The sequence below is a fragment of the Stomoxys calcitrans genome, chromosome 3, assembly GCF_963082655.1.
Source record: "Stomoxys calcitrans chromosome 3, idStoCalc2.1, whole genome shotgun sequence".
Lineage (NCBI taxonomy): Eukaryota > Metazoa > Arthropoda > Insecta > Diptera > Muscidae > Stomoxys > Stomoxys calcitrans.
The window spans coordinates 10,834,524-10,862,504 of NC_081554.1; the positions used below are offsets into that span (position 1 = coordinate 10,834,524).

At 37.6% G+C, this 27,981-nt stretch overlaps 2 protein-coding genes across 4 annotated transcripts in view; both read left to right on the forward strand.

The window, feature by feature from the left end:
• LOC106087586 (protein Wnt-10b) overlaps positions 1-439 on the forward strand; it is an 87,981-nt gene extending 87,542 nt beyond the window's left edge. The window contains exon 6 of the mRNA XM_013252681.2: positions 155-439. Coding sequence (XP_013108135.2) covers positions 155-342 — 188 coding nt within the window. The 3' untranslated portion in view covers positions 343-439. The remainder of the gene's footprint in view (positions 1-154) is intronic.
• A 2,033-nt stretch (positions 440-2,472) lies between these two features.
• LOC106087242 (neither inactivation nor afterpotential protein C) lies at positions 2,473-27,835 on the forward strand. Of its 3 annotated transcripts, XM_013252216.2 has the most exons (18): positions 2,473-2,639; positions 10,186-10,540; positions 10,602-10,905; positions 10,971-11,251; positions 14,188-14,855; positions 14,930-15,478; positions 17,803-17,953; positions 18,016-18,157; positions 18,211-18,485; positions 18,715-19,001; positions 19,085-19,234; positions 20,993-21,093; positions 21,167-21,214; positions 22,189-22,376; positions 26,593-26,706; positions 26,770-27,077; positions 27,172-27,481; positions 27,540-27,835. In XM_013252216.2, the coding sequence occupies exons 2-18, from the start codon at positions 10,256-10,258 to the stop codon at positions 27,822-27,824; spliced, it is 4,446 nt and encodes a 1,481-aa protein (XP_013107670.1). In that variant the 5' UTR covers positions 2,473-2,639; positions 10,186-10,255; the 3' UTR covers positions 27,825-27,835. The 3 variants fall into 3 exon arrangements, with proteins under 3 accessions (XP_013107670.1, XP_059220276.1, XP_013107678.1); XM_013252224.2 differs by lacking the exon at positions 2,473-2,639 and having other exon boundaries at positions 10,124-10,540; XM_059364293.1 differs by lacking the exons at positions 22,189-22,376; positions 26,593-26,706; positions 26,770-27,077; positions 27,172-27,481; positions 27,540-27,835 and having other exon boundaries at positions 2,475-2,639; positions 21,167-21,598.
• The last annotated feature ends 146 nt before the right edge of the window (positions 27,836-27,981 follow it).

Sequence of the window (27,981 nt, forward strand, 5' to 3'; positions counted from 1 at the left end):
TATGGTTCAAAACGTTATGTTGAAATTAAGTTTAAACCTTTCTCTTTAACTACTCTATATACATTCGTTCTAAAGATTTGTTTGAGATAATATTGTTGTTAACATTTTATTTTGTTTATATTTTAATATCTCTTCTTCCGTCTCCTCATTGCAGGCACAGTGGGTCGCAAATGCAATCGCAATAGTACATTAAGTGATGGATGCACTTCGTTATGCTGTGGCCGTGGTTATAGTTTAGTTAAGGAACGACGAGCTGAACGTTGTCATTGTAAATTTCAATGGTGCTGCAATGTGGAATGCGATGAATGTCATGTTGAAGAATGGATTAGTGTATGCAATTAAGAGTAAAACAAACAAAAACCAAACAACAACAATAATAATAGTAATACAAAAACAAAATAAGCAAAGAATCAACCAGCCAATAAATCATAAAAATCAATCATAACAAGAAAAAACAACAAATAAATTTTTATAAAAAAACAAAAACACAAAACAAAAGCCCATTAAAAACAAAATACAAAATCTACCAAATATTATTGTGAAGAATATCAAAATAAAATTTAATATTATTATTTATTAAATAATATGTAAACACTTGTGAGTTTTTGTTATTTATTTTTGGGGGTTTTAATAGGAGGCGGCTTAAAAACGTATTCAAGAAATGTTGGCAAAAATCCCAATAAACAAAAAAATTCTATAAATAAGACATGTTAACAAAATTTTCTTTTATAAGTTCCGAAAAAAATAAATTTAACATAATTTCTTGGGTGTCTTGAGCATGTTATAACCCAAGCAGCGGTTCTGATTGGTTTTAACTTGGCAAAATCGAGGCTTATTTTAGACTTGTCTCATCTCAATTGTGGACGCAAACCTCCCCGCTGTGTCACCTGGGTAGCTACTAGCTACCTTTAACTTTCTTTAACGGAAGTTAAAGGTAGTGAGCTAAAATATGTCGGGTAAGTAGCCTATCACCCGGAAAACTTCAAAAATCTGCAACTGGAATGTTCGCACTCTTTATAGAGAGGTTGCAGTATACGCACTGGCGTATGTATTGATAAAATATGGGGCAAACATTACAGCACCGAAAGGTGACGCCCTATATTAAAGCTGTCAGGAAACGAGCCATGGCTGTGGATTTGTGGTTAATCAGAGACTGAAACAACTTGGCTGTAGATTTACTCCGGTGGATGAGAGACTATCCAAAATCCACATAAATACCAAATTCTTCAAATTCAGCCTTATTTGCACCCATGGCTAGTCGGAAGACAAGGACAAACAGAACAAGGATATTTTCTACGAGTGCCTGAAAAGAAAATATTGTATGTCCGCTGTCGCGTCCATGATATGAAAATCGTCCTGGGAGATCTGCCCCAAAAGTCGGAAAATTCAGATTATACCAAGAAACTTCCAATAAAGGATTAGGGCTAATAGATTTCGCCGTGGCAAAGAACATGGTAGTAAGCAGCACCAGATTTCAACATCAAAGTATACACACGGATACATGGTTGACACACAATTAAAACACGAGAAACAAAATGGATCATGTTGTGATAGATGAAAGGCATTCAACCAGAGTGTGAGACGTATGATCGATCCGAGGGACGATTTCTTGAGCCCTTACAAGCCGAGATTTTTATCCGATTTGGCTGAAATTTTGCATAGGTTGGTCTGTTATGACTCTCAACAACTGCGCGAAGTACGGTCCAATTCGGTCTATAACTCAATATAACTCCCATATTTTAACAGAATCCATGGTGGTGGGTTCCCAAGATTCGGCCCGGCCGAAGTTAGCTCGCTTTTACTTGTTTTAAGTATAAAACTTCCCTAAGTAAATGATGGCAGTAAAATTGTCTTTGAGCTAGCCATTTGAAGAAATGTTGACCCAAATTGATAAGAAATTATGGTAAAATTTTATATAAACAAAATTAAGAAGAATCATCCACAGTTCAAAAAAATTCAAAAAAAATTTCCTAAGTCTTTAGTGGTGTTTTAATTTACATGTAAAACAAATAAAAATGCGTGTAATGCTTATATGCACATGTTCATCTACACTTTCTTTGTCCAACACAAGAAATACATCCAAAGCAACAAGGCCGGTAACAAAATAATCGGTGCTCTGGCAAATAATTTATTTCGATTGTAATCCGTAGTCGTGTGAATTCATGCTAAACGTGTTGAAGCAACTTATCGTTCTCTTCTAGTTGTTCCGCATTTTTTGCGTAATCCTAATGCAATTAACCTTTAAATGAGCACCAATCGTTCAATGGTCCAAACTTTTACTTTCCCTGCAAAGCAAAATTGCACAGCCAGCGGACGATTAGGTCAGGCTAAATGTCTGGTCATATTTCTGAGGTCTATGTGGTGGCATAGTTCTTAGTTTCTTTTCCTTAGCCAACCTCCGGTCTTCTTCATTGTCCAGCGAATTATATAAGGTTTCATTTGCTTCGACACATTTGGCCTAAAAGTCTGGTTGGCCATTTGAAAATTGTTCAGTTGGTTTTTAGCTGCAGTTAAAACTGCACACTCGGTCGGTATTTAAATCACCTAATTCGTTGCAGAAAGTTCAACTTTTGAACAAAGGATTTTTTTCAAGAAAACCAAAGGATACAGTGAATATTTGGAATTAATATAGAAAACGGGTAAAGTGATTGCTAGTACAATGTGGGAGAAAGAAAAATATTAAAAATATATTTCCAATAGCAAGACTAATTAGATTATGGGAACATGGTATATTTTATGCACAGTTAATGAAAAATTGATTAAAAAGTGTATTTATTATAGAAAACATAGGTAAAAGTCCTTTGGAGTTCCAATATAAAACTACATTGATTTTATAACATTTTGCTTAAAGGACTCTAATGAAAAATTTGTATAACATTCTCATTAAGAGAAAATAAAAAAATAATAAAATAATGTGATTGTTTAGAGAAATTATTAAATATTTTCTGCTATAAGCCAAGTTAAATATATTATGCGAACTTCAACTTTTTTATGCATGAAGTGTTGAGTCCTTTGGTCCTTGGTCATGTGAAAGTGCATTACAACCTCTTTTGTTGCCTTAAAGTTAACTTAAAAGCATCGAAAAACTCTGTAGAAAATTTTAAGGACCACTTTTGAAGTCCTGTCGTATTAAAAAAAAATTAAATTTGGTTAAAGAGTTTACACGAACTACGCTTATTATAAAATAAGAATTTTAATGGAGACAGTAAGTAGATTAAATCAAAAAGGATAAAGTGATTGATTAATTCAAAGAAAAAGAAGAAATTAAATTTACATTATTTGTTGGTGGAATTATTTACGATAGAAAAGCAAAACAAATCCCTTTAAAAAGGTAGGGCAAAAGGTGATTGTGTGTCTTAGAGTTGAATTGAAACACGCGTTCAGTAATTACATTTTATTGGGTTGCCCAAAAAGCAATTGCGGATTTTTTAAAAGAAAGTAAATGCATTTTTAATAAAACTTAGAATGAACTTTAATCAAATATACTTTTTTTATACTTTTTTCTTAAGCAATCTAAAAGTAACAGCTGATAACTGATACAAGAAAGAATGCAATCACAGAGTCACAAGCCGTTGAAAAAAATTGTCAACGCCGACTATATGAAAAATCCGCAATTACTTTTTGGGCAACCCAATATTATAAAGAGGTTACCATTATATTGTGTATTGTTGACCTTTTTTAAATATAATTTCGAATTCTGACCTTTTTATACCCACCACCGAACGATGGGGGTATATTCATTTCGTCATTCCGTTTGCAACACATCGAAATATCCATTTCCGACCCTATAAAGTATATATATTCTTGGTCAGCGTAAAAATCTAAGACGATCTAGACATATCCGTCCGTTTGGCCGTCTGTCTGTTGAAATCACGCTACAGTCTTTAAAAATAGAGATATTGAGCTGAAACTTTGCACTGATTATTTTTTTGTCCATAAACAGGTTAAGTACGAAGATGGGCTATATCGGACTATATCTTGATATAGCCCCCCATATAGACCGATGCTCCGATTTGGGGTCTTAGGCCCACAAAAGCCACATTTATTATCCGATTTTGCTGAAATTTGGGACAGTGAGATGTGTTAGGCCCTTCGACATCCCTTGTCAATTTGGCTCAGATCGGTTCAGATTTGGATATAGCTGCCATATAGACCGATCCTCCGATTTAGGGTCTTAGGCCCATAAAAGCTACATTTATTATCAGATTTTGCTGATATTTAGAAAAGTTGCCCTTAGGCATCTCTCTTCAATTTGGCCATGATCGATTCAGATTTGGATATAGCTGCCATATAGACCGATTTCTCGATTTAAGGTTTTGGGTCTATAAAAGGCACATTTATTGTCCGATATCGCCGAAATTGGGGACAGTGAGTTAGGTTAAGTCCCTTGACATACTTCTGCAATATGGCACAGATCGGTCCAGATTTGGATATAGCTGCCATGTAGACCGATCTCTCTGTTTTATGTTTTGGGGCCATAAAAGGCTCATTTATTGTCCGATGTCGCTAAAATTTGAGACAGTGAGTTTAGTTAGGCTCTTCGACATCTTTCTTCAATTTGGCCCAGATCGGTCCAGATTTGAATATAGCTGCCATATAGAACTATCTCTCGATTTAAGGTTTTAGGCCCATAAAAGGGGCATTTACTGTGCGATTTCGCCGAAATTTGGGAAGGTGAGTTGTGCTAGGCTCTTCGACATTTTTCTGCAATTTGGCCCAAATCGGTCCAGATTCGGATATAGCCGCCATGTAAACCAATATCTCGAATTAAAATCTTGGCCCCATAAAAGTGCATTTATAATCCCACTTCACTGAAATTTGACACAGTGACTTAAGTTAGGCTTTTCGACATCCGTGTCGTATACGGTTCAGATCGGTTTGTTTTTAGATATAGCTACTGTACTTATTAGTATTTGGTCCAAATCGGAACATATTTTGATATAACTGCTATTGGACATAAGGTATGCAATTTTTACCGAATTTTGATGAAAGGTGGTTTACATATATACCCGAGGTGGTGGGTGTCCAAAGTTCAGCCCGGCCTAACTTAACGCCTTTTTACTTGTTTGAATATAAATTCGTGGATAGTTCGGCTTGAGGTCATGTACAATTTAAAAAAAAAACAGGCGTCGGTGTTTTTATTTGTTGTTTTATTTGAAAATTTTCCAATATTTCGATTACCGCCGGTAATCTTCATCAGGGAATGGATAACTAAAAGGATTGTAGTAACATAAACAGAATTTAACAAAAACACAGAAACAAAATATGAATTTGTTCAAAATTTAACATTTGAAACAGAAATTACATTTTAAAACAAGTGAATTTATTTCTTACACCACACAAAAATGACTGAAGCTTATTGTCTATTGCTTATATTAGTCTATTGCTTATATTTTTGTATTAAGTTTCTACATATTTGTTCACAGTGGTATGTATCCGTTTTGTAGTTCATACGTTCGGCAGTTGGGTTGTTAATTATGTGCAGCATTTCTAATATGTATCTTCTTTTGTTGTTAGGTTCTTAGGCTAATATCTTGACGTCCTTGCAATTTGGTACATGTCCTCGAGTTTCACAGTGTGCTGTGAGTGCAGTCTTCTGTTCTAGAGGCTTAACCTTTGCCTTTTGATTCGATTTATGACCGGAAATCCTTGTCTTTAGTTTTAATTTTGTAGTGCCAATATATGCCATTGGGCATATATTGGACTTGTATATCACGTTCGATTTTTCCTTATCCTGGTTTTAGTCTTGGTAAATAGGTTGTATTGCCGCTTTTTAGTGCCAGTTGGTATGAGTCCTTGTTGTAAATGTTGGAATTACCAAATCTCTCCGAAAAGGCTGAAATATATGTTGTCCTTTTATAAATTCTTGGTGCAACTTCCTTCGTATCCCTGTCCTTTTTGTTCTTCATGTGTTTTATTAGATCCGCTACCGTTTTTCTTGGGAAATCATTTTGCTCTAATATGTTTCGAATTCTCTTCTCATTTTCGATGTGGAAGGATTTGTCGCTTATTTTAAACACCCTATCGATAAAATTTTTGGCAGTGTTGATTTGTATACTCCTTGGATGCTTTGAATACAAGTTAATGAGTCTTCCCGATGCTGTTTCTTTTTGGTACCAATCGAGCTTCAATCTGTTACCTTTCCTATGAACTACTGTGTTAAGGTAGGATAGCATGCCATTTGTTTAGCATTCCATTGTAAATTGGATCTGTGAATTCAATATTCGGAGCGTGTTTTCTACTTCATTCTTGTCGATTATGCAAAATATGTCGTCTAAATATTTGGTCAAAAATCGGGGTTTGCTCGTCAGTTTATTAATACAATTGTCAAGTATTTCCTCCATGATTATGAATGCAACAATCGACGATAATGGAGACCCCATTGGCATGCCTTTTTTCTGTTCATAAAACCTGTCATCATACATAAAATATATGGAATCCTTTGAACATAAGATTACCATCTCTATAAGTAAATCCATTGGAATTTTTGTATATTCTTGATTAATTGTCCATTTCTCCTTCATTGTCGATATTGCCAGATTGACAGGAACACTGGGGAACATGGATACAACATCGAGACTAGTAATTCCGCGTATTTAATATCTTAATCGTTGATTCTCGTTTTGAATTCTATTCCGTCCTTTATGTTGTATATTGAGTCCTTCGTAACATTGTTTAATATCTCTGTGATGTATTTGGATAATCCGTATGTAGGGGAGTTTATAGAGGAACATATCGACCTAAGTGGGGTGCCTGTTGTATGGATTTTTGGTAGTCCATATATCCTTGGAGCGTTAGCAGTTTTACTCAATAATTGTTTCTTATCGTCGTGTTTATGATGTTTTGATTAAAAAGGGTGTCCACAATTTTGTTGTTTTTGATTTTTTTTTTTATTTGAGATCCTGATATTTGGTCTCTTCTTAGTCGTCTAGACGTGCAAATGTCCCCTATGGTGTGTAAACGTTAAATTTTAATCAAATTCATATTTTGTTTCTGTGCTTTTGTTAAATTCTGTTTTATGTTACTATAATCCTTTACGTTATCCATTCTCTGGTGAAGATTACCGACGGTAATCGAAATATTGGAAAAATTTTAAATAAAACAATTAATAAAAAACACCGACACCTGTTTTTAATAATTGTACATGACCTCAAGCCGAACTATCCATGAAATTATAAAGAGGTTACTAAAATGGTGTAATACATTGTAGTTAAAGTGTGGTAATCGAATATGTTAAGCGTCCGACGGTTGAGTCATCCGCTGCCCCTATACGAAGTACAAGGTTCACCTTGTAGTTTTTGTATGAAATTTTATATGAAAACGCTTTTTTACACTTTTTTATACCTACCACCATAGGATAGGGGGTATATTCATTTAGTCGTTCCGTTTGCAACACATCGAAATATAAATTTGCGACCCTACAAAGTATATATATTTCGGATCATAGTAAAATTTAAGACGATGTAATGATGTCCGTATGTTGTAATCACTCTACAGTAATTAGGCTGAAATCTGACAAATCAACCATATTTGGATATAGGTGCTATACAGACCGATCTGCCGATGAAGGGTCTGAAGCCCATAAAAACTTTATTTTTATCCAATTTTGCTAAAATTTGAAACTATGAGTAGTTTTAAGCCTCCCGACATGTGACCCAAATATGGTTCAGATTGGACTATACTTAGGCATAACTGTCAATAAAAGCTTTATTTACTACCCGATTCCGTTGAAATGTGAAACAGTTGTTTTAATCCGCTTGATATGGGACTTAAATTTGGTTCAGATCAGACTATGTTTAGATAAAGCTGCGATATTGACCGAACTGCCGATTAAGAGTCTGTTATGCATAAAAGCTGCATTTATTACCCGATTTCGCTGAAATTTCAAACAGGGAGATTTTTTATGCCTCCCGTCATCCGACTTAAATTTGGTTCAGATCGGACTATATTTAGATAAAGCTGCCATATAGACCGATCTTTCGGTTAAGGGTCTGAGCCCGTAAAAACTGCATTTATTACTCGATTTCGCTGAAATTTGAAACAATGAGGTACTATATATATATATATATATATATATATTCATATTTAGATATATCTCCCGTATGTTCGTCACAATTGGACTAATATTTCAATAAAGTGCTCATTTGTTAATCGATTCTCTCGAAATTTGGAAGCAACGATTCTCTATGTCTTTCTACTGGTGAATTTCAAGTCTGTTCAGATTTATATATAGTTGTCATATATGTATTTCGCCCTACCTACCACAATATCTAAGAAGATTGGTCAAAATCGGTTCAGATTTAGATGTAGCTCCCATAAATTGTATATGTTCGGCAGATTTTGGCTAATTTGCAATAATGTTTTCAAATTTGAAAACCATGCGAAAACATTCGCCGAGGTCCATCAAAATTGGTTCAGAATTAGATATAGCTTCCACTTTGTACTGTTTGTACTGTAGGTGTAGGCTATTATAAAGTCGACACCGCCCGAATTTTGCCTTTCCTTACAGGTTTTTAATAACTTTGCTAAGTGGTGGTCTAAAAGGTATCGTACTGGATATAACTAAATACAAGCAAATTTTCAATCCGCATTCCTTCAGATCGGTTTTCATTTCCTCAGTGCTATTTTGAATACATTGCAATGTTTTCTTCTAAACAACATCATTGTAGTAAGCTAAGGGTAACTTAAGTGATAAGTTTCTGTACATTTCCATACCTTTTTTACGCAGGGAGAAGAACGTACAAAAAGGGACACGTCAAAGCATGCTAAGTTCGGTGAGAATCTTATATACCCCCCACCATGGATCACATTTGTCAATTTCTTTGAATGGCTTTTTTAATATATATATGAGCTACATCAAGTTATTTACCTATATGGACCGTACGTATGGACCGGCTGTTAGAAGTCATTATCTTACCACCTCCAAAATTTCAGGCAAATCGAGTAAAAATTGCGTCCAGAGTGTCAAATTAGGAGATCGGTTTATATGGTAGCTATATTAGGTTATCAACCGATTTAGATCATACTTAGAACAGTTGTTGGAAGTCGTACCAAAACGATGTATGCCAAATTGGATAAGAACTGCGCCCTCTAAAAGCTCAAGTCAAGTCTAATCGGGAGACCGGTTTTTATGACAGCTATATCAGGTTATGGATTGGTTGGCACCGTACTTGATACAGTTATTGGAAGTCATTCTTCAACGTTATGTGCAAAATTTCAGCCAAATCGGATGAATATTGCGCCCTCTAGAGACTCAAGAAATCAAGACTCAAGATCGGTTTATATGGCAGCTGTATCAAAATATGAACCGATTTGGCCCATTTACAATCCCAACCGACTTACACGACTTGTGCAAAATTTCAAGCGCCTAGCTTTACTCCTTCGAAAGTCAGAGTGATTTCGACAGAGAGACGGACAAAAATGGCTAGATCGACTTAGAATATTATGAAGATCTAGAATATATATACTTTATGGGGTCTTAGACACATATTTCGAGGTGTTACCATCGGAATGACGAAATTAGTATGCCCCCCATACTATGGTGGAGGGTATAAAAATCGATTTAAACACGAAACAAATAAATCGCCAAACCTTGGGCAGCTCAGCAAGACAATTCGGAGGATATATTTTTCGCATATAAATGGGAAAAATTGAATGTCAAGAAAATCAATCGAGGTGTTACAAACAGAATGGGTATAACAAAAAACTACACACAATACTTGTAGGTGCCGAAACGTGATGTACTATAATCCGTTACTTTGTTTACCCTCCAGAATAGGTCCCCATTATATGCTTGATTTGAATCAATGTTTCCAACCATCCAGCATTTAACTTTCATATGTGATTCGTATTACTGTCCAAACAAAACTTTTAAATAGTGACATAAGCCAATTATAGAGGGGATTTAGGGGCCATTAAGTGGCCATCATTTTTATTGATGGTAAGACACAGGGGTGTTTGTGCGGGGGGTGGTGGGGTGGATTGACAAAAACACTATTACCAAGGTTTGAACCAATCTTCTAAGGTTTCCCTTATTATGCAAAAATTCTGCTAATGGGATTAAAACGGGGTCATAAAATAAACACTTGACTACAACTTGGCCAAAGGTTGAATTGGTCAAATTACGGACAAGCATTCGAAAATTGAGTGTGTAACCATTAAGACGTTTCTTTCTCTGTTCTGCAGTGGCTACCAATTCGACAGTGGAATTAATCAATTAATTTAAAATTGGAGCAATACATCATACCAAACAACCATGTATTTGCCCTATTCTCAGCTACCGGATCCGATCGATAAATTCGAGATCTATGAAGAGATTGCCGAAGGTGTTAGTGGCAAAGTGTTTAGGGCCAAGGAGTTGGAGTTTGATCGCATGGTGGCCTTGAAGATACAACATTACGATGAAGACCATCAGATAGCCATAGAAGAGGAATATCGCACCTTGAGGGACTATTGCAATAGTCCAAATCTGCCTGAATTTTATGGTGCCTACAAATTGGAGAAGAATGATGGGCCCGATGAGATCTGGTTTGCTTTGGAGGTGAGTTGGGTAGCTCGAAAAGTCTAAGAAGAATAATCGTCAATATTTATCTTCCCATAAGTACTGTGGCGGTGGTACAGCTGCGGAGTTATCTAGAAAATTAATCAAACTAGATCGCCGTATGCGTGAAGAGCATATTGCCTATATTATCAGAGAGACCTGTCGTGCGGCCGTGGAGCTTAATCGTAACCACATTTTACATCGCGACATCAGGGGTGACAACATTATGCTCACCAAGAGTGGCCATGTCAAATTATGTGATTTTGGTCTGTCGCGTCAAGTAGAGTCGACCTTGGGCAAGCGAGGCACCTGCATAGGTTCACCTTGCTGGATGGCTCCCGAAACGGTTATGGCTCAGGATGCAAGTAAGAGTGGCCAAATAATTTTTCCAATTTTTTTTTTATTTGATTTTTTTTTTTTATTTCTTAAGGAGAACCTGAAATCACCACCCGTGCTGATGTTTGGGCCTTGGGTATAACCACTATTGAATTGGCCGATGGTAAACCTCCATTTGCAGATATGCATCCCTCCCGTGCCTTATTTCAAATTGTTAGAAATCCTCCTCCAACTCTGTTTAAGCCCAGCAATTGGTCTCAACAATTAATCGATTTCATATCGGAATGCTTGGAAAAGAATCAGGAGAATAGACCCATGATGGTGGAAATGGTGGAGCATCCCTTCCTAAATGAACTATTCGACAATGATGATGAGGTAAGATGATTTCTGTTCTTAAAATAAGGTGATTCGTATTGGTACTAATTCATTTTCCTTTCCAATTGACTTACCACTTACGAGTAGTCACTCATTCATTAATTCAATGATTGTTTTGTTCTATTGTAAATCATTTAGAGTTTCATGTTATTTTTTATTAGTGTTATTACTTATTTTTGATTAAAACTGTCTCATTTGAGAAATTATTTGTTTATAAAACTTTATACTAGTTCTCTTTGTTTTTAGGGTTGCACAAAAAAAAAACAAGATAATAAAAACGAAGTTAATATATTTATAGATTTTAATTTTTAAATAATTTAATTATTGTGTTCAGCTACTTTTAGTTGCTGAAGTTAAAACGAGTTGTCAATTATTCATTAATTGTTTTGTTTGAATTCATATTGTGTTATTATTGATATTATTATTTATTTTTCATTATAGATGTCTCAAGTCATTCATCCATTATTAAATATTTATATTTGAGGAAACATTTTTTTTAATATTTTAAACTTAAATGCAGTCCATTAGTCAAAAAAGGTCATAGGGCTTGGCTAATATTTGAGCAAATAAAATAAATAAATAAATTAATTTCGTATCAAACTTTCATTTATATTAATTTCTGCCTTACATACCATCTCTCTCTCTAACTTCCTCTCTCTCTCTCTCTCTCTGTTACGAGCTTTCTTTAATTCTTTCTTAATCGCTTAATCTCCCTTAAAAAGAAAATTTCTTTATAACAATTATTAGAGGCCTTTAATTACTCTTATCTCGTTGTTTCGTTACCATTCCTTAAACTCGTACCTCCTACCTCGTTTACTCAAATAAGTCAATCGAACACTCAATCATCTGTTTTACTTTATGAAAACAGCTGATAGTCACATACAAGCGAAACCAAATGGATCATTTTCAGTAAAAGTCTTTATTCTTCTTAGTCCGTTTTCTGTTTTTCACTTTTGTGCTCGTTCAAAATAAGTCTTTATTTCCAACTATCTGTTGCGGTCCTATACGCTCTATATTAATTGCACCATTTTCCTAATTTCCACAACCCTCTCTTTATCCAGTTCGATATGCCATTTGCCTACAGCCATAATTCTTCCCTATTGCAATGTGTCGCAATTTTTTTCTCTTAAACCTTAATTCCTTCCCTATCACCTATCTCTCTCTTGCACTCCTTCTTGCTATATACTTTTCACATCCTTTCCCAATCTGTCTTACTCACTTTCATCTCCATCCGCTTTTTCTCTGTTAACAATCCCCTCTTCTTTATGTATTTACCTTATTCCTCTTACTCTGTTTCTTTCTCTTTCTGAATATTTGTCTTGCTCTATCATCATTTGCAAATTGGCCCACGAAAAAAAAATGTCACCGGTGGTTTTCCCATCCTAATGCTAGCGACATTTGTGAGGTACTATGTCATGTAGAAAAACTTGTCTGCAAAGAGGAAAGGAGGCCCCTTAAACGTGAATCGAACTGCACTCACTGATATGTGAGAAGTTGGCCCCTGTTCCTTAATGGAATGTTCATGAGCAAATTTGCAATTTGCATTTGCACAAATGTCTATTCTTTGCTCTCATTCACTTTCTTTGGCTCTCCATCTTTTATACAATGATATCCGACTCATTCTCTACATCAACACTTATCTCCATACAAGGCATTATTTATATCCGCCACATACTATTTCTAAGCCTGTACGCTCAGCCACTATTGGTTTCTTCTATGCGCCTTATTGTCTCTCTCTCTCTGCCTCATTTCAATTTCTTTTCCACTTTCACTCACACTCTTTCTAACCTCAGTCTCACTTTATATCACTCTTTCTTTCTGCCACTAACATTCTCTAAGATTTCCACAGTTATACGAATGACTATTCTTTTCCTTCAAGCACTCCCACCTATCTATACTTTGCTTTCATAAACTTCCTTTGGCTCTCTACCTTTTTTACACTATATCCATGCATTCCCAATTCATTCACATTTCTCTCCACACAGCTCTCTCTTTATGTCTGCCACATTCTATTTCTAAGCCTGTTCTTTCAACCATTTCCAACAAAGACTTTTCTCACGATATCACTCATACTCTCAGTTTCTCTTGGTCCACATTCATATTTCTCTCTGCACGACTCAATCTCTTTATCCATTTTACTACCGAAACAATTAACTTTTTATCACATGATTCGTTCGCCAATTCATCGAAATTAGCTGTTTTTTCTTTATAAAATCAGCTGTTTTGGTGAACGAAACAAGCCACAAAAGGTTAGTAGTTATAGCAGTTAAACTAATTTTGCACAAAAAAACAAGCTCCTCTACATCGTCTTCCTCTTTCACAACATTTAAACTCTCTCTCTCTCGATCCCGTTCTCAGTATTACTTCTGCCACTATCTTTTCCAAAATTCCCTCTTTTTTCTGTTGCTGTCGGAAAATTTTATTACAATATTCCAGTTGCTTGTCCCAATACTTCTTCCTCAATCTCCCCTCTATTTAAATTTCTATGTACAGAACTCACTCTCTCAATCGTCGTTATTCTCTTTTACGCCTTTTTTCCCAAGGCCGTTCTCTTTTTCTCCCTGTTTGCATGCGTTCAATCTCTACTGTATCATCACCACGGATTCGTCTCTGCGTAATTACCCGCTTAAGTTCCATAAACCCTATCTCCCTCTAACAAATTTTCACACTTACATAGTTATATCTCCTCTAAAGCTTTGGCCGCTCTCTCTCTATTCTACTTACACTTACAATCTTAATTGAGCGTATTGTAGCCGAGTTGGTAGCATACTAAACTTTCCATTGCGAGTGTTGTGGGTTCGATTCCCAAAAGAGGGTTTGATCTTTAACTATTGTGCTAGCGATTCAACTTTATCTACCACCTCAGTTACCACACCCACATTTATCTACTACCCTCTATCTATCAGCTATGACTCTTTCTCTCTTTTGATGTCTAGATGCGTAACGACATTGTCGAACTCATTGGCTTAAGCCGTGAAGCCGAAGGTGTGTATCGGGAACCAGAAATTCTGGTAGACCGTGGCTTTATTAAGCGTTTCGAGGGCAAACCCGAACGCATGTATCAAGAAGATTTGGCTGGTATTGAAAATCCAGCAGATGATGTTGTTCTAGAATGCCTACGCAGTCGCATGGAAATGGGTCAGTCCTATTCATTTATAGGTGACATTCTACTCTCCTTGAACTCCAATGAATTGCAGAATGAGTTTCCTCCGGAATTTCATGAGAAATATAATTGCAAATCCAGATCGGAAAATCTGCCGCATATTTTTGCTGTTGCCGACACAGCCTACCAGGATATGTTGCATCACAAGGAACCTCAACACATTGTGTTCTCGGGTGAAAGCTTTTCGGGAAAATCAACCAATGTCAAGCTTATAATACAGCATCTATGCTATTTGGGAGCGGGTAATCGTGGCGCTACTCAACGTGTGGAAAATGCCAATAAAGCCATTATGGCTTTGGTTAATGCAGGCACCCCCATCAACAATGATTCCACTAGATGTGTGTTGCAATACTTCTTGACTTTTGGCAAGACAGGCAAAATGTCTGGAGCTGTTTACAATATGTATATGCTGGAGAAGCTGCGTGTTACCACCTCAGACATGTAGGTTAACGTGCAAAGTGTCCTGCAAATGAAGTTCTAAAATTTATGTGCTCCTTTACTATTTTATTCCGCAGGACCCAACATAATTTCCATATTTTCTACTATTTCTTTGATTTTCTTAACGCCGAAGGTCAACTCAAGGACTACAATCTCAAGTCAGAACGTGGCTATCGTTATTTGCGTATACCCGCCGATATACCACCCACAAAATTGAAATACCATCGTGATGATGCCAAGGGTAACGTAGAGCGTTTTAGAGAATTTGAGACCATATTGGAAGATCTCGACTTCAATCGCAAACAATTGGAAACGGTACGCAAGATATTGGCAGCCATTCTCAACATTGGCAATATTCGTTTTAAGCAATCGGGCAAATATGCCGAAGTGGATAATACGGAAATGGTAACCCGTATTGCAGAGCTATTGCGTGTGGATGAGAAAAAATTCATGTGGTCCTTGACGAATTTCATTATGGTCAAGGGCGGTGTGGCCGAAAGGCGTCAATATAACACAGATGAGGCCCGTAATGCCCGCGATGCTGTAGCCTCGACCATATATTGCAGATTGGTGGACTGGATTATCAATAAGATTAATATGAATATGGCATTTCCTCGTGCTGTTTTGTAAGTATTTGAATTATTTTTAGGTCTTTTTCAAAAACTTTACATAACCAGGTTAGGGTAAACAAAGTATTGGACCTGGCTTATGGGCAAATTTTAACAATAAAAGATACATTCTACAAAAATATATCATTTATAGGGATGTTTGACATTTAATTGTATTTAGCAGATATATCAACCAAAATAAACATAACACACTTGAGGGCCTACCAATATACCCACCGACCCTCTAGAGTCCAAAATATTCCGCCTCATCTAATAGCCATTTCAGTTCTGCTCATAAATAAAGATATATCTCTTCAGTTAATACAAGTAAAAGCGTGCTAAGCTCGCCCGGGCCGAATCTTATATACCCTCAACCATGGATTGCATTTGTCAAGTTCTTTGTCTGGTATTTCTTATGGACAAACAAGGATAATGGATAAGAATTGCTATGCTATTGGACCTATAACAGGTTATTAACCGAATCGGGCCATAATTGGCTTAGATGTTGCATAGGAACTCTAGAAGTTAAATCGGTAGATCGGTTTATATCAGGTTATGGACCGATTTAGACCATACTTGGCACGTATGTTAAAGGTCATAGAAAAAGTCGCAGTAAAAAATTTCATATCCATATCGGATAAGAATTAACACCTCTAGAGGCTCAAGGATTATAAACGGGAGAAAGCTATATAAGGTTGTGGACCGATTTGGACCATACTTGGCACGTATGTTAAAGGTCATAGAAAAAGTCGCAGTAAAAATTTCATATCCATATCGGATAAGAATTAACACCTCTAGAGGCTCAAGGATTATAAACGGGAGAAAGCTATATAAGGTTGTGGACCGATTTGGACCATACTTGGCACATCTGTGGAATTTCATAGGAAAAGCCATAGTACAAAATTCATATCTGTTCAGATTTGGATATAGCCCGGCCCCCAGTTTTGACTTTTTGAGCCCCTAATGGCCTCAATTTTTACCAGATTTGGCACGAGGACTTTGAACTGATCTATCCTCCATATAAACCGATTCCAGGATTTGGCTTCTTCAGCTCCTAGAGGCTTCAATTTTCCCCTGATTTGGCTCAAATTGGACACAAAAACTTCTGTTATGACTTCCAGCGGTCGTGCCAAATCGATCTTTAACTAATATAGGCCCCTTAAATACCGATTCCTCGATATGACTACCATAGAAGCCGCAAACAATAATTCAAATACGAGGCCACCGTAACGCAGAGGTTAGCATGTCCGACAATTACGCTGAACGCCTGGGTTCGAATCCTGGCGAGAACATCAGAAAAAATGTCTGCTGTGGTTAACCCCTATTAATGCTGGCCACATTTGTGAGGTACTATGCCATCTTAAAACTTCTCCCCAAAAAAGTTTCGCACTGCGGAACGCCGTTCGGAATAGGCTCTAAAAGAGGAGGTCCCTTAAAATTTAGATTTAACTTGAATCGGAGAAGTTTGTCCCTATTCCTTAATGGAATGGTTTTGGGCAAATATGCATTTGCAATTCAAATACGAACTAAGGAACTTGACGAGCATCACCACCCCCACTTGAAAGTGTTTGTAAGAGGGCACAGTTCTTATCCGATTTGATTGAAAAATTTCCCAATGTCTTCGGTTCTCCATGTCAAGTTCCAATTTTCATGTCAAGTATGGTTCTGAGTTATGTTATAAATCTTAATATGGATCCGATTTAAACTGATCTTCCGATTTTACTTCCAAAATCTAAATTTCTGTTTATAACTTAAAATGTTTGTAAGTCCTCAATGAAGCGTCTATTCGAGAAAGTTATGCAATCGAAATTTCTCTTCAAAACTTAAAATGGTTGTATCGCCTCAATGAACCGTTTATGGAGAAAGTTGAAAAAAATCAAAATTTCTCTGCAAAACTTAAAATGCTGGTAACTCCTTCAAAAAACACAATGTTGGATAATTCGTGACCACACAAAATACCGAATATTTTTGTCTTAAACATTAGAATAGTAGAAGACGATAGTAACTAACCAAGAAGTACAAGGAACATGGAGATTATTAGATCATGGTAGTCAAAATTAACAGGCTCCGCTGTTATATCTCATGAATGATATTGGATTGCATATGATTGGCTGACAAATATTACGATATTTTGGTCAATTAACGCGTTTAGATTCGTTATTTAACATTAACTAAGAAATATAAATAAGTGTTATGTCTTAAATATTTAAATCATAATTTGCTATCTTACCAGTAAACATTATTTTCTCCACATTGTAACACACATTTTGGATTTCTGTGCTTACTTACAATTTCGAAAAATTGGTCATATATGTATATTGATTTTTTTTTTTTTTGCACAGCGGTGATAACAACTGTATTGTTATCCATGACATGTATGGCTTTGAATGCTTCAGTCATAATGGCTTGGAACAATTGATGATCAATACATTTAATGAACAAATGCAATATCACTACAATCAGCGTACATTTGTCAATGAGATGCTGGAAATGGTAAGTCCAAAAAACAATGAAGTTTCAAACTCAATAGAATGACTTTGCATATCATACAACAGGAAGCTGACGATATAGGAACGAAAAACTTCAATTTTTATGACAACAAAACTGCTTTGGATAATTTACTGACTAAGCCAGATGGTCTCTTCTTTATCATCGATGAAGCCTCACGCATGAGTCAAGATCAAGATTTAATAATGGGTAAGTAAGCATTGCACTGGTTTATATTTTTCATTAAAATTTCATTTTTTTAGATCGCGTTGGTGAGAAATACAGCCAATTTGTTAAGAAACACACAGCCACTGAAATTGCAGTGGCCCATTATACTGGACGCATTGTCTATGACACAAGAGCTTTCACTGATATCAATAGGGATTTTGTACCTCCCGAAATGATTGAAACTTTCCGTTCATCTATGGATGAGAACGTAATGATCATGTTCACTAATCAATTGACCAAAGCTGGTAATCTAACAATGAATTTCGAGAGTGTACAGCATAAGGATGATGATTCACAAAGGAGAGCTTATGTAAGTAAATAAGGATAATGCAACAAGGAGGATTTATACTTTTGATTCATTTGAGTTCCAAGTCAGATCTCTATGGAATTAGATCCATTATTTCAAGTAGACTATTGTTAAGTGAATGTGTAGGAATCAATAGTGATCCGTCTTCTCATTTTATTTTTCCTTATTTCTTTGGCACCTCCTTCTTTCCAATCCATTTCTAGTTCTCATATTATTCAATTTTTCTCCTTAGACTCTCAATACCCTATCCATGGGTGTTATTTCCCAAGTTAATAATCTTCGTACACTGGCTGCCAATTTCCGTTACACCTGTTTGACCTTGCTCAAAATTCTTAGCCAAAACACCAACATTGGTGTGCATTTTGTGCGGTGCATTCGTGCTGATTTAGAATACAAGCCGCGTGCCTTCCACACCGATTTGGTGCAGCAACAAATGCGGGCTCTCGGAGTATTAGACACAATTATATGCCGGCAACAGGGCTACTCATGCCGTTTAACCTATGAAGAGTTTCTTAAGCGGTAAGTTATGTTAAATATTTGGAGAGAGGGGTGGGGCTATTGAATTGATATATTTACTTGTGTTTTTCCTTACAATTTTCTAGTTACAAATTTTTGGCTTTTGATTTCGATGAAACCGTGGATATAACCTATGAAAATAGTCGTTTACTGTTGATCCGTCTGAAAATGGAAGGTTGGGATATTGGAAAATCAAAAGTTTTCCTGCGCTACTACAATGATGAATTTTTAGCAAGGTAAGTGTAAAATTTAATTGAAAGAAAAGGGACCAAGAAGGCTGTGCCAAGCACCTAACCCAGGCAGGGCCCCCCAAAAAAGTACAATTTATTGTTTTGATATCCGTATGGGGCGGACCCTCACCTTTGCCTCAATTTGGAAAACACCAAATTCAAGAGGTAGGGATAATGATTTAAGCAAATTTTTTTTCCAGTCTTATAGAAAACCTTAAACACGAATTGGCAAAAAAATAAGGGGAACGCCCCACCATAGAACACCTTTTTAGCGGACATGTTGACTGATTGAGACGAGATGAGTATAAAATGAAAGGTATTTGAGAGTAGAGTACGAATATGATATACCCATTGGATATAGAGGCGTCTAAAGGTAGTATCCTAACGGATATATAGCCCATCAGGACAAAATAGGATTCTGATAAAAGTCGTTCCGAGTTGATTGCAAATTTTGGACCCAATTTGGTGTACAAATCACCCAGGAAAGATTTAAGGACACATGTCCCTAAAAGTATTGATCCTCTGGACAAAATAGTACATCGTATAATTAATGCGATGTTTATGGGTCCAAGGACTAAGATCGGTTGTTGTTGTGGTAGCAGTGTGTTATACACCGAGGCGGCAACCCTTGCCGATGATGGATTCCATAAGGTCAATCCGGTACTTGCAACAAGCTGTCATGGGATTGTATATGGCAGGTATATCTAAATATATACCATTCGAAACCATAAAGGGCAGAAGCCTAACATAGGTCACTGTGCCAAATTTCAACGAAATCGGAAAATAAATGCGCCATTTATTGAGCCAAAAACTTAAATCAGGAGTTCTGTCTATATAACAACTATATCCAAATATGGAAAAATGGGGTCCATATTGAACACGACTATCAAAGAGCATAGTTGCCAAATTTCAGTGAAATCGGGTAATAATTGCTTCTTGTATGGGCCCAAGACCTTATGTCGGCAGATGTGCATATACGGCAGCTATATCCAAATACAAACCGATCGGTATCATATAGGCCACGGATGCCGAGAAGCCTAACATATGTCACTGTGACAAATTTCGGCGGATTTTGATATAGCTTCCATATAAACCAATCTCCTAATTTGATATCTTGAGCCCCTGTCATCTCATTAGGCTGAAATTTTACACGGAGAGTTTTGTTATGACTTCCAACACCTGAGCCAAGTATGGCCAGAATAGGTTCATAACCTGATATAGCTCCCATAAAAACCGATCTTCCGATTTGACATCTTGAAGTCCAGGAAGACGAAAATCGCATCCTATTTGGTGTTTTGCTATGACTTCAAAAACTGCAAAGTATGGTCCGAATAGGTCTATAACCTGAAATAGCTCCCATAAAAACCGATCTCCCCATTTGACATCCAATTTGGCTGAAATTTTGCACGGAGTGTTCTGTTATGACTTCCAACAACTGGGCCATATACGGTCCGAATCGATGTATAACCTGATATTGATCCCATATAAACCGATTTCACGATTAGTCTTCTACGACCCTTTGAAGCTTAAATTTGTGCTTATTTGACTAAAATTTGGTACATACACATTATGGAAATTTTTTGCCGAATTCATGGTGGTGGGTTCCCAAGATTCGGCCCGCCGTACTAAGCACATTTTTGTTTGTTTTATTTTATGACAAATAATTTTCAAAAAAACAAATTTTGTTGGGATCTTTGCTTTTACATAGATTTCTTCTTATTGTTATTAGCGATTCAAAACCTTTAAAATTTCGAAACCTTACAGATTATACGAGACGCAAGTAAAGAAGATCATTAAAGTGCAATCCATGATACGTGCCCTATTGGCCCGCAAAAGGGTTAAAACTGGAGGAAAGCCAGCAGCAGGTATGAATGCTCGCCACAAACACTTTAAAGTTAAGTTTGAAGCCAAACTGTGATTTCCCCTTATTTTCCATAGGCAAGGTGGCAGGCAAAAATGATGTGGCCGCAGCAAAAATACAAAAAGGTAAAGATACACTAGGCGTTGATGTTGAATATGTAGACATAAGTGAAACACCTTCGGAGGCAGAGGATAATTTCGAAGAAACACGCAAAGAGGAGGCCTTGGCTGCTGCTCGCATCTCCCAACGTGAGAGTATGATTTTCGACCAAGAAGAGGAATAGAAATCGTCCTTAAAACCAAATGAGATTTAAAATCTCCTATCTTTTGACGTATTTTCAACGTCCAAATATGTCATATTAAAATATAAAAAAATAACAACAAAACAAGTATGCATAAAACTACGATATTTAAACAAAACACACCTTAAGACATACCAACATACATATTTACACTTATTTAACTTCTCATATCTAAATATGTTCCAAATAAAATAACATAACGAACGAATTTGTCTTAGTCTCCTTGCTTCTTCATTGAGTAGCCGACAGCCTTTTCATATATGGTCAATATGACCGAAAAGAGGGTGGGTGACCTGATTCGAGCTGCCTGCGGTTGGGTGCTTGCTGCATGTAATTCACTTAAAAGGCTTCCCATGCAAATTCTCTAATGTGTTTTTTTTTATTAATGGGCTTATAAACTGGCAGCCTGTTAACAATGGCTAACATCACTACCCACCCAACCTGAAATCGATGACAAAGTAGCTGACTGACATCTTTAGCGGCATAGTTTGAACTGAAAACAAAGTGTGAATGTATATACATTGAATATAAATGAAAAATTAATTAAATTAGCGTCTCATATCGACCGCATAAAAACCTTGAACCCCCACAGCCAGCAACAGTCTATGGCCTCCTTCCTTTTGTGTACATGGACTTATCTGCCCCCCAACATGGCCCTGTGCTACAGAAGACATTTTTATGCATATCTTATTTTATTGCTAAGTTGCCTGGAATACATCTGTGATTATTTTGATTTTTTTTTTTATTTATTTCTATCGTTGTCTCTTTTTGTCTTTCACCAAACAATTCTTTTTTCAGCTTACCGTGGCTATCGAGAAGGAAAGCAGCGATATTCTCCATTGGTTGATAAAACTGGGCACGTTAATCAAGAAACGGCGGAATTCATTCGTCACTATGCTCGTAAATGGCGTCAGAAATCTCTGTTTCAAGTTTTGTTGCACTATCGAGCGGCCAGATTTCAGGATTTTGTTAATCTATGCCAACAAGTGAGTATCACAAAGATTTGCATACAATCTCTCAGAGAGAAAAAGATTTAAGAGAACCACTGATTAAAAAAGAAAACGGATTATGAGAAAAAGGGATGAAAAGGATAAACAGAGAAGAATGATTAAAGGATAAAAGGAAACAAAAAGGTTTAAAAGAGAAAATGATTAAAGAGAATTTGGAAAGGTTGTTGTTGTTGTAGCAGTGTGTAGTACACTGAAGGTCTGTTCGCGTACTTTTCCAGTAAAAATTTGCAGGAGAGTAAGAACAACCTTTACTCTCTTTCGTTTTTTATTTGAATTAAACAGCTGAATTTCATAAAACAGCTGTTCGATGCTGAAAATTTCTGCTTGGGAAAAAACCTCCAGTAGAAATTTGCTAGCTCTCAATTACCAAACACTGCTCGCTCTCACGTACTCTCTCGCTCTCTTCTGCTGGCAAATGCAGTACGCGAACGACTTCCAGTAACAATTAGTGCAAATTTGCACAAAATTTTCAGTAAACGAACACACATTGAGGTGGCAGCCCTTGCCGATGAATGCTTTCATCGGGTCAATCCGGTACGTACAACCAGCTGCCATGGGATTGCATCTATGTGGTGGTCATATTTACGAGAAGCTCCGCTGAGAGCTACCGTCCGTGTACACAGGTGGCGGATAGAGGGATGCTTCGTATACGGAGTAGATGCGACTACAGTCATGTGAGAGGCTCTTGTTTAAAAACTGAGTGCCATTATACTCGATATGACAAGACGAGTTTTTTAGCGCCTTTAATTAACCAATGACCATCACATTCTTGCAGCGAACGGTCCTATGGACCGGAACGAGCTTACTCATCTTTAGGAGTTTGGTGATGTTCGCTACCTCCACATGAAATGTGGTTACAACAACAACTTTCCCATTCTTAGAATCTTTGCCCTTTTGATGGGATGCATCCACTATGATCCGGTACGCATCAATTGTTGTGCTGGCAGTTTAATCAGTCGAGCTAGTTCTGGTCCATAGGATCAATTGCCGCCGGGAAGTTTTGACCATTGGTTATTTAAAGGCGCTAATAAATAAAGCAAGACCCGGTACCACCCGGCCTATTACTGAGACTCTCCACTAGATGCCACTGATTGTCCGCGAATGCAATTCAAACACATATGTCGGGGCTCAAAGTTCCAATATATTGTAAATGGTGCTCATAGTTATTGCGTGCTGGGAGCTTTTGGCTTGAAAGCCTCCACTTGGTAATTCTGCTTCTGTGGCTCACGCTGCAACAAGATAATTTATCACTTTGATATCTCCCTTGACACAAGAGTCACCCTTGACATAAGGGCGACAATTGTCCTTGAGATCCGGCACGGGATGAATGTGAGCACTACACGGATTGAAATTCTGAGCTTCGATTTGTGTGATATTCAACGTCATCACGAGAACCTGAGCTGGGAGCTACCGGCCGCGTCCACAGGCTGCGGAAAGTGGAATGCTTGGGATACGCAGTAGCTGCAATTGCAACTGCTGACAATCACCGACATCAAGAGAAGTGTCTCAGTAAGAGGCTGACCGACACCGGCACTTGCTTAAATACTGAGTGCCTATGATACTAGGTATGACAAGACGAATTATAAGCTATTTTAAATAGCCAATGGCCATAACGTTCCCGCGGCGAACCGTTCTATGGACCGCAACTAGCTTCCTCACCTATGGAGCTTGACCGCAACATTAAAAATATGGCTACAACAACAACAATTGTCCTTGACCTACGGGAATTTATTCTTCTCAAGTTTGTCATCTAAAGACAGCCTTAATATTACTATAGGGAGCGAGTTGACACGTCTACAAGTTTCCGCTCTACGAGTGGGGGACAGCAACTTGAGGTTCTTTACCTGGTTCTTGCCCAATTGCAGAGTAATGGGTTTATACAGAAAAGAGACTTTATAAGGCCTCCCCAGGCTCTTTGGTGATTACTATTCGAAATTTTTTCCGCTTTAAGAGCGACCGATTATTTCACAGAAAATTTTCAGGTTACGATCCCTGAAAAATTCTGTAAGGTTCTGGGGAGAACTATAGATTCAAATTGTCAAGAGGAGCGTGTTTAAAAAGAAAGAGACTAAACAGAATCGGGGGAAAGCATAGGGGTTAGTTGTTGTTGTAGCAGTGTATTGTACACTGAAGGATAAGCCCTTGGCGATGAAGGATTCCACGTGTTCGTGATTTTTTTTCTAATTGGATAGGAACATCTCGGAGTGCCTTCTCCGCAACGCTTCTGACACGTATCGGGGTTAAAAAAAACCCCGGACCCATGCTCTGTTTCGTTTGCAAAAACCCCCTCCATCATCGTTCGTTTTCGGTGAGGTGTGACCGGTGCATGGAGTGGGTGCATTTCCGATCTTGCTCTGGCCTTACGTCATTACTGAAGTATAGTCGTACTGAATATGTTGCAAGGTGCTGCGCGAACATAAACAGAAGTGGGTCCGAAACATCGTCGTCAGACTATGTTACCCCTCCGACCTCTCCCGTGCGGCAATATACGCAACAGCAACACCCCAACCCCAATATTGCTGGGCCAGTCCCGGGAAGTGTATCATTCTTGCAATTAAATTGCGACGGACTCCGATGCAAGATCGACGAAAATTAAGAAGTAGAACATATTGGTTGCAGCGATCCAGGAGACAAAGCTGACCCTGCACAGAGAGCTGTAGCCTGCACATTTGTTACGGATAAAATGTGCTACATAAGGATCGCTTAAGGAGTGGCGACGCGAGATTGGCTTTCGTGATACACCAGTAGAGACCCATCTCGGCTGCGCCTGGCGCTAGTGACCTCTATATGGAAGGCAAGTCCGGTACTGAAAAAATAGAGCTATACAACGTGTATATTTCGTCGTTTATTTGTTGTGACCCGTGAATGGTCATGTTTTCAGGTCCGACATTAATGGCGTACTGTCCAGCCATAATCGCCTGGTTCTAGGAGACCTTAATGCGCATCACACTTCATGGCATAGCTTTGGCAAAGCAGATTGGGGGCTCCACGTTTTGCACGCTGAATGAGTATGCCCACACTAAGATTACGTGGAGGTGCAGCAGCTCGCCAGACATTTCCATTGCATCCCCTGAGTGACGTATCCTAACAAACCGTCAGCGGGCATGATAACTTCTGCGCTACGATGGCCACCGCTTAGACTGGGTTGTTACGATCGTTTTTCAATCTTACCTATTGCTCTGGCTTGAAAATTTTTCGTTTTTCCTCAGGTGTCACCTTCGCTTACATTCGTCGCACCTAGCTGATGCTGAGCAGATGATAGAGTAACAAACAGAGTAGTTGTTGTTATTCCGGACTGGTAATTAGATGATTTTGCTGCTGAAATAACTGATCTTGGAACTTTGTCTGGTATTGGTAGTAGCCGTTCCAGGAATAGACCTCAACAATGGGAATGGGTTGGTGCGCCAATATACTCTCTATTACCCCGGCTCAGTAACGACCTAAACAATTTGCATTTGTGCACCCATCCATTAAAAAGAGCCAAGGTTGCTGAGTTGGTACAATTCCCGGGTTACCACTGCGTGTGTTATGAGTTTAATTTTCACCATGAGCTTTGTCTATCGTTAATATACTAAAATTGCCTAAGCGAGCCTATACAAGAAAAGACTCCTTGGGTTTGCCGATTCATTTTTCCATTTACAAATCTGACCATATTGGCCGAAAATTTTAATTATATCACAGTTATTTGACCATTTGGAAATTATGATACTTAAGAAATGAGGTAGAGATGTATGATCTCAACTCATAAGCATTCGAAGATGCTGTCTTTTGGATGAAGGTCACCATTCTACATATATTCATGTCTATGTCTGCCCTTTGTCGGACATTGGCACAGTACGGTTATGTATTCTATCGTCACCAGCTTCTCTTCATCCTGGTGGCTGGTTTGTCCCTATGCCACTAAAAGTTATGTATTGCATGCCGCCCAAGAAATCGGAAGGGTCTCCTTTAAATAGGTTCAAGTTCATATCTACCTTTGTGCAATAAAGACCATCTGTGTTAAAATTAAAATTAAGGCGATTCAGAGATAATTGCCTTTTAATGGGATCTATTACTCATCCTCTTCTTGCCAGCCTTTGCCATTAACTACCACATTGCATTCAACAAAGGAACACGATTATGATTGATTGAATCTATTAATTGTTAGCACTATGGCTGGAATATAATTATTTGTATTTTCTCTTGTTCCTAGGCTCACATATATAATCAACGAATGGTTGCCGGACTTAATAAATGCACTCGCGCTGTACCATTTGATCGCATCAATACCAAAGAAGTCAATTCAGCCCAACTTGGACCCATGAAGGCAAGCGTTACAAGTAAAATCGATTGTCCCAAAAATTAACACAATTTCAAATATTATCAACAGGTGGCAGTTCGTAAATTACCCTTGCGTTTGGACCATATACCCTTTTATGATACACAATACATGGTGGATCCTGCCAATTCTTTAGCACGACAAGCATTTCCCTCAAGCTCTCCGATAATGTCTAACATGATGTATGACGAGGAGCCATGGGATAGTCCATTGCAAAGAAATCCTTCAATGACCTCACAATTGTTGACCTACAATGCCTACAAAAAGGAACAAGCATGTCAGACCAATTGGGATCGTATGGGCGAAAGCGATGTGATTTACAATCAAAATTTCTATCGCGATCCACAAATGATGAGAAGGTAAGAGAAGATTTGAAAAAGTATTAATTTAAAAAAATATAAAAAAAATGTTTAGAAAAAATATTAAAAGTAATAAATCTTTTTTCTTACATAGAAACCAAGTGCAAATGCGCATGAACAACTATCACCCGAATTACAATCAAAACTATAATCAAAACTACAATTCCTATTACAATGCAAATTATAACTCACAACAACCCCAGCGCTGGGGCTCCAGACGCAACAGTCTTAAAGGTTATCCTGCACCTCCGCCACCACCCATGCCTCCGACGAATTTCTATCGCAATGATAATCCGCAATCAACTAGCCCAAATAGAAACCAAAATATGCGCAATTCATATCCACCTGCATCGCAAAATCCTGTGCAGGAGCTACAAAATATGATGGGCAATCGAGACTATGAGGTAACAAAATATAAAGCCATGAAACCAATCATAGTACTTTGAGCTTCTTCTTTTACAGAACTCTGAGGAACCACCTTACAACTTTAAGGCAATGCTTCGCAAAACAAACTACCAACGACCAGATTCGAATACCATGACTTATGAATTCAATTCCAGTAATCAGCAACAAAACACCTTCCAAACTCCTAAATTACGTCCCACTGGCCGAAATGTAGAGCAATCAACCAGCTATGGAGCACGCAGTCAACAACAAACTCAATCATCATATGCCGAGTCCAGCAGTAACTATGCGGCGCAAGATGATTCAGAGGTGACATTTACCGGCGATGCCTTTGACATATAAAGAAAAAATGAAAATTGTGTTACGGCCCTGTTTGTTCGGCACTAAAGTGGCTGCCCGCAGCTCTCGGTTCACTCTCGGGGAGGATTCCAACCCGCCAACTCTAGTCCAAGGGACGAACAATAATGTTTTCTGATCTCGACATATAAAACAAAAAAAA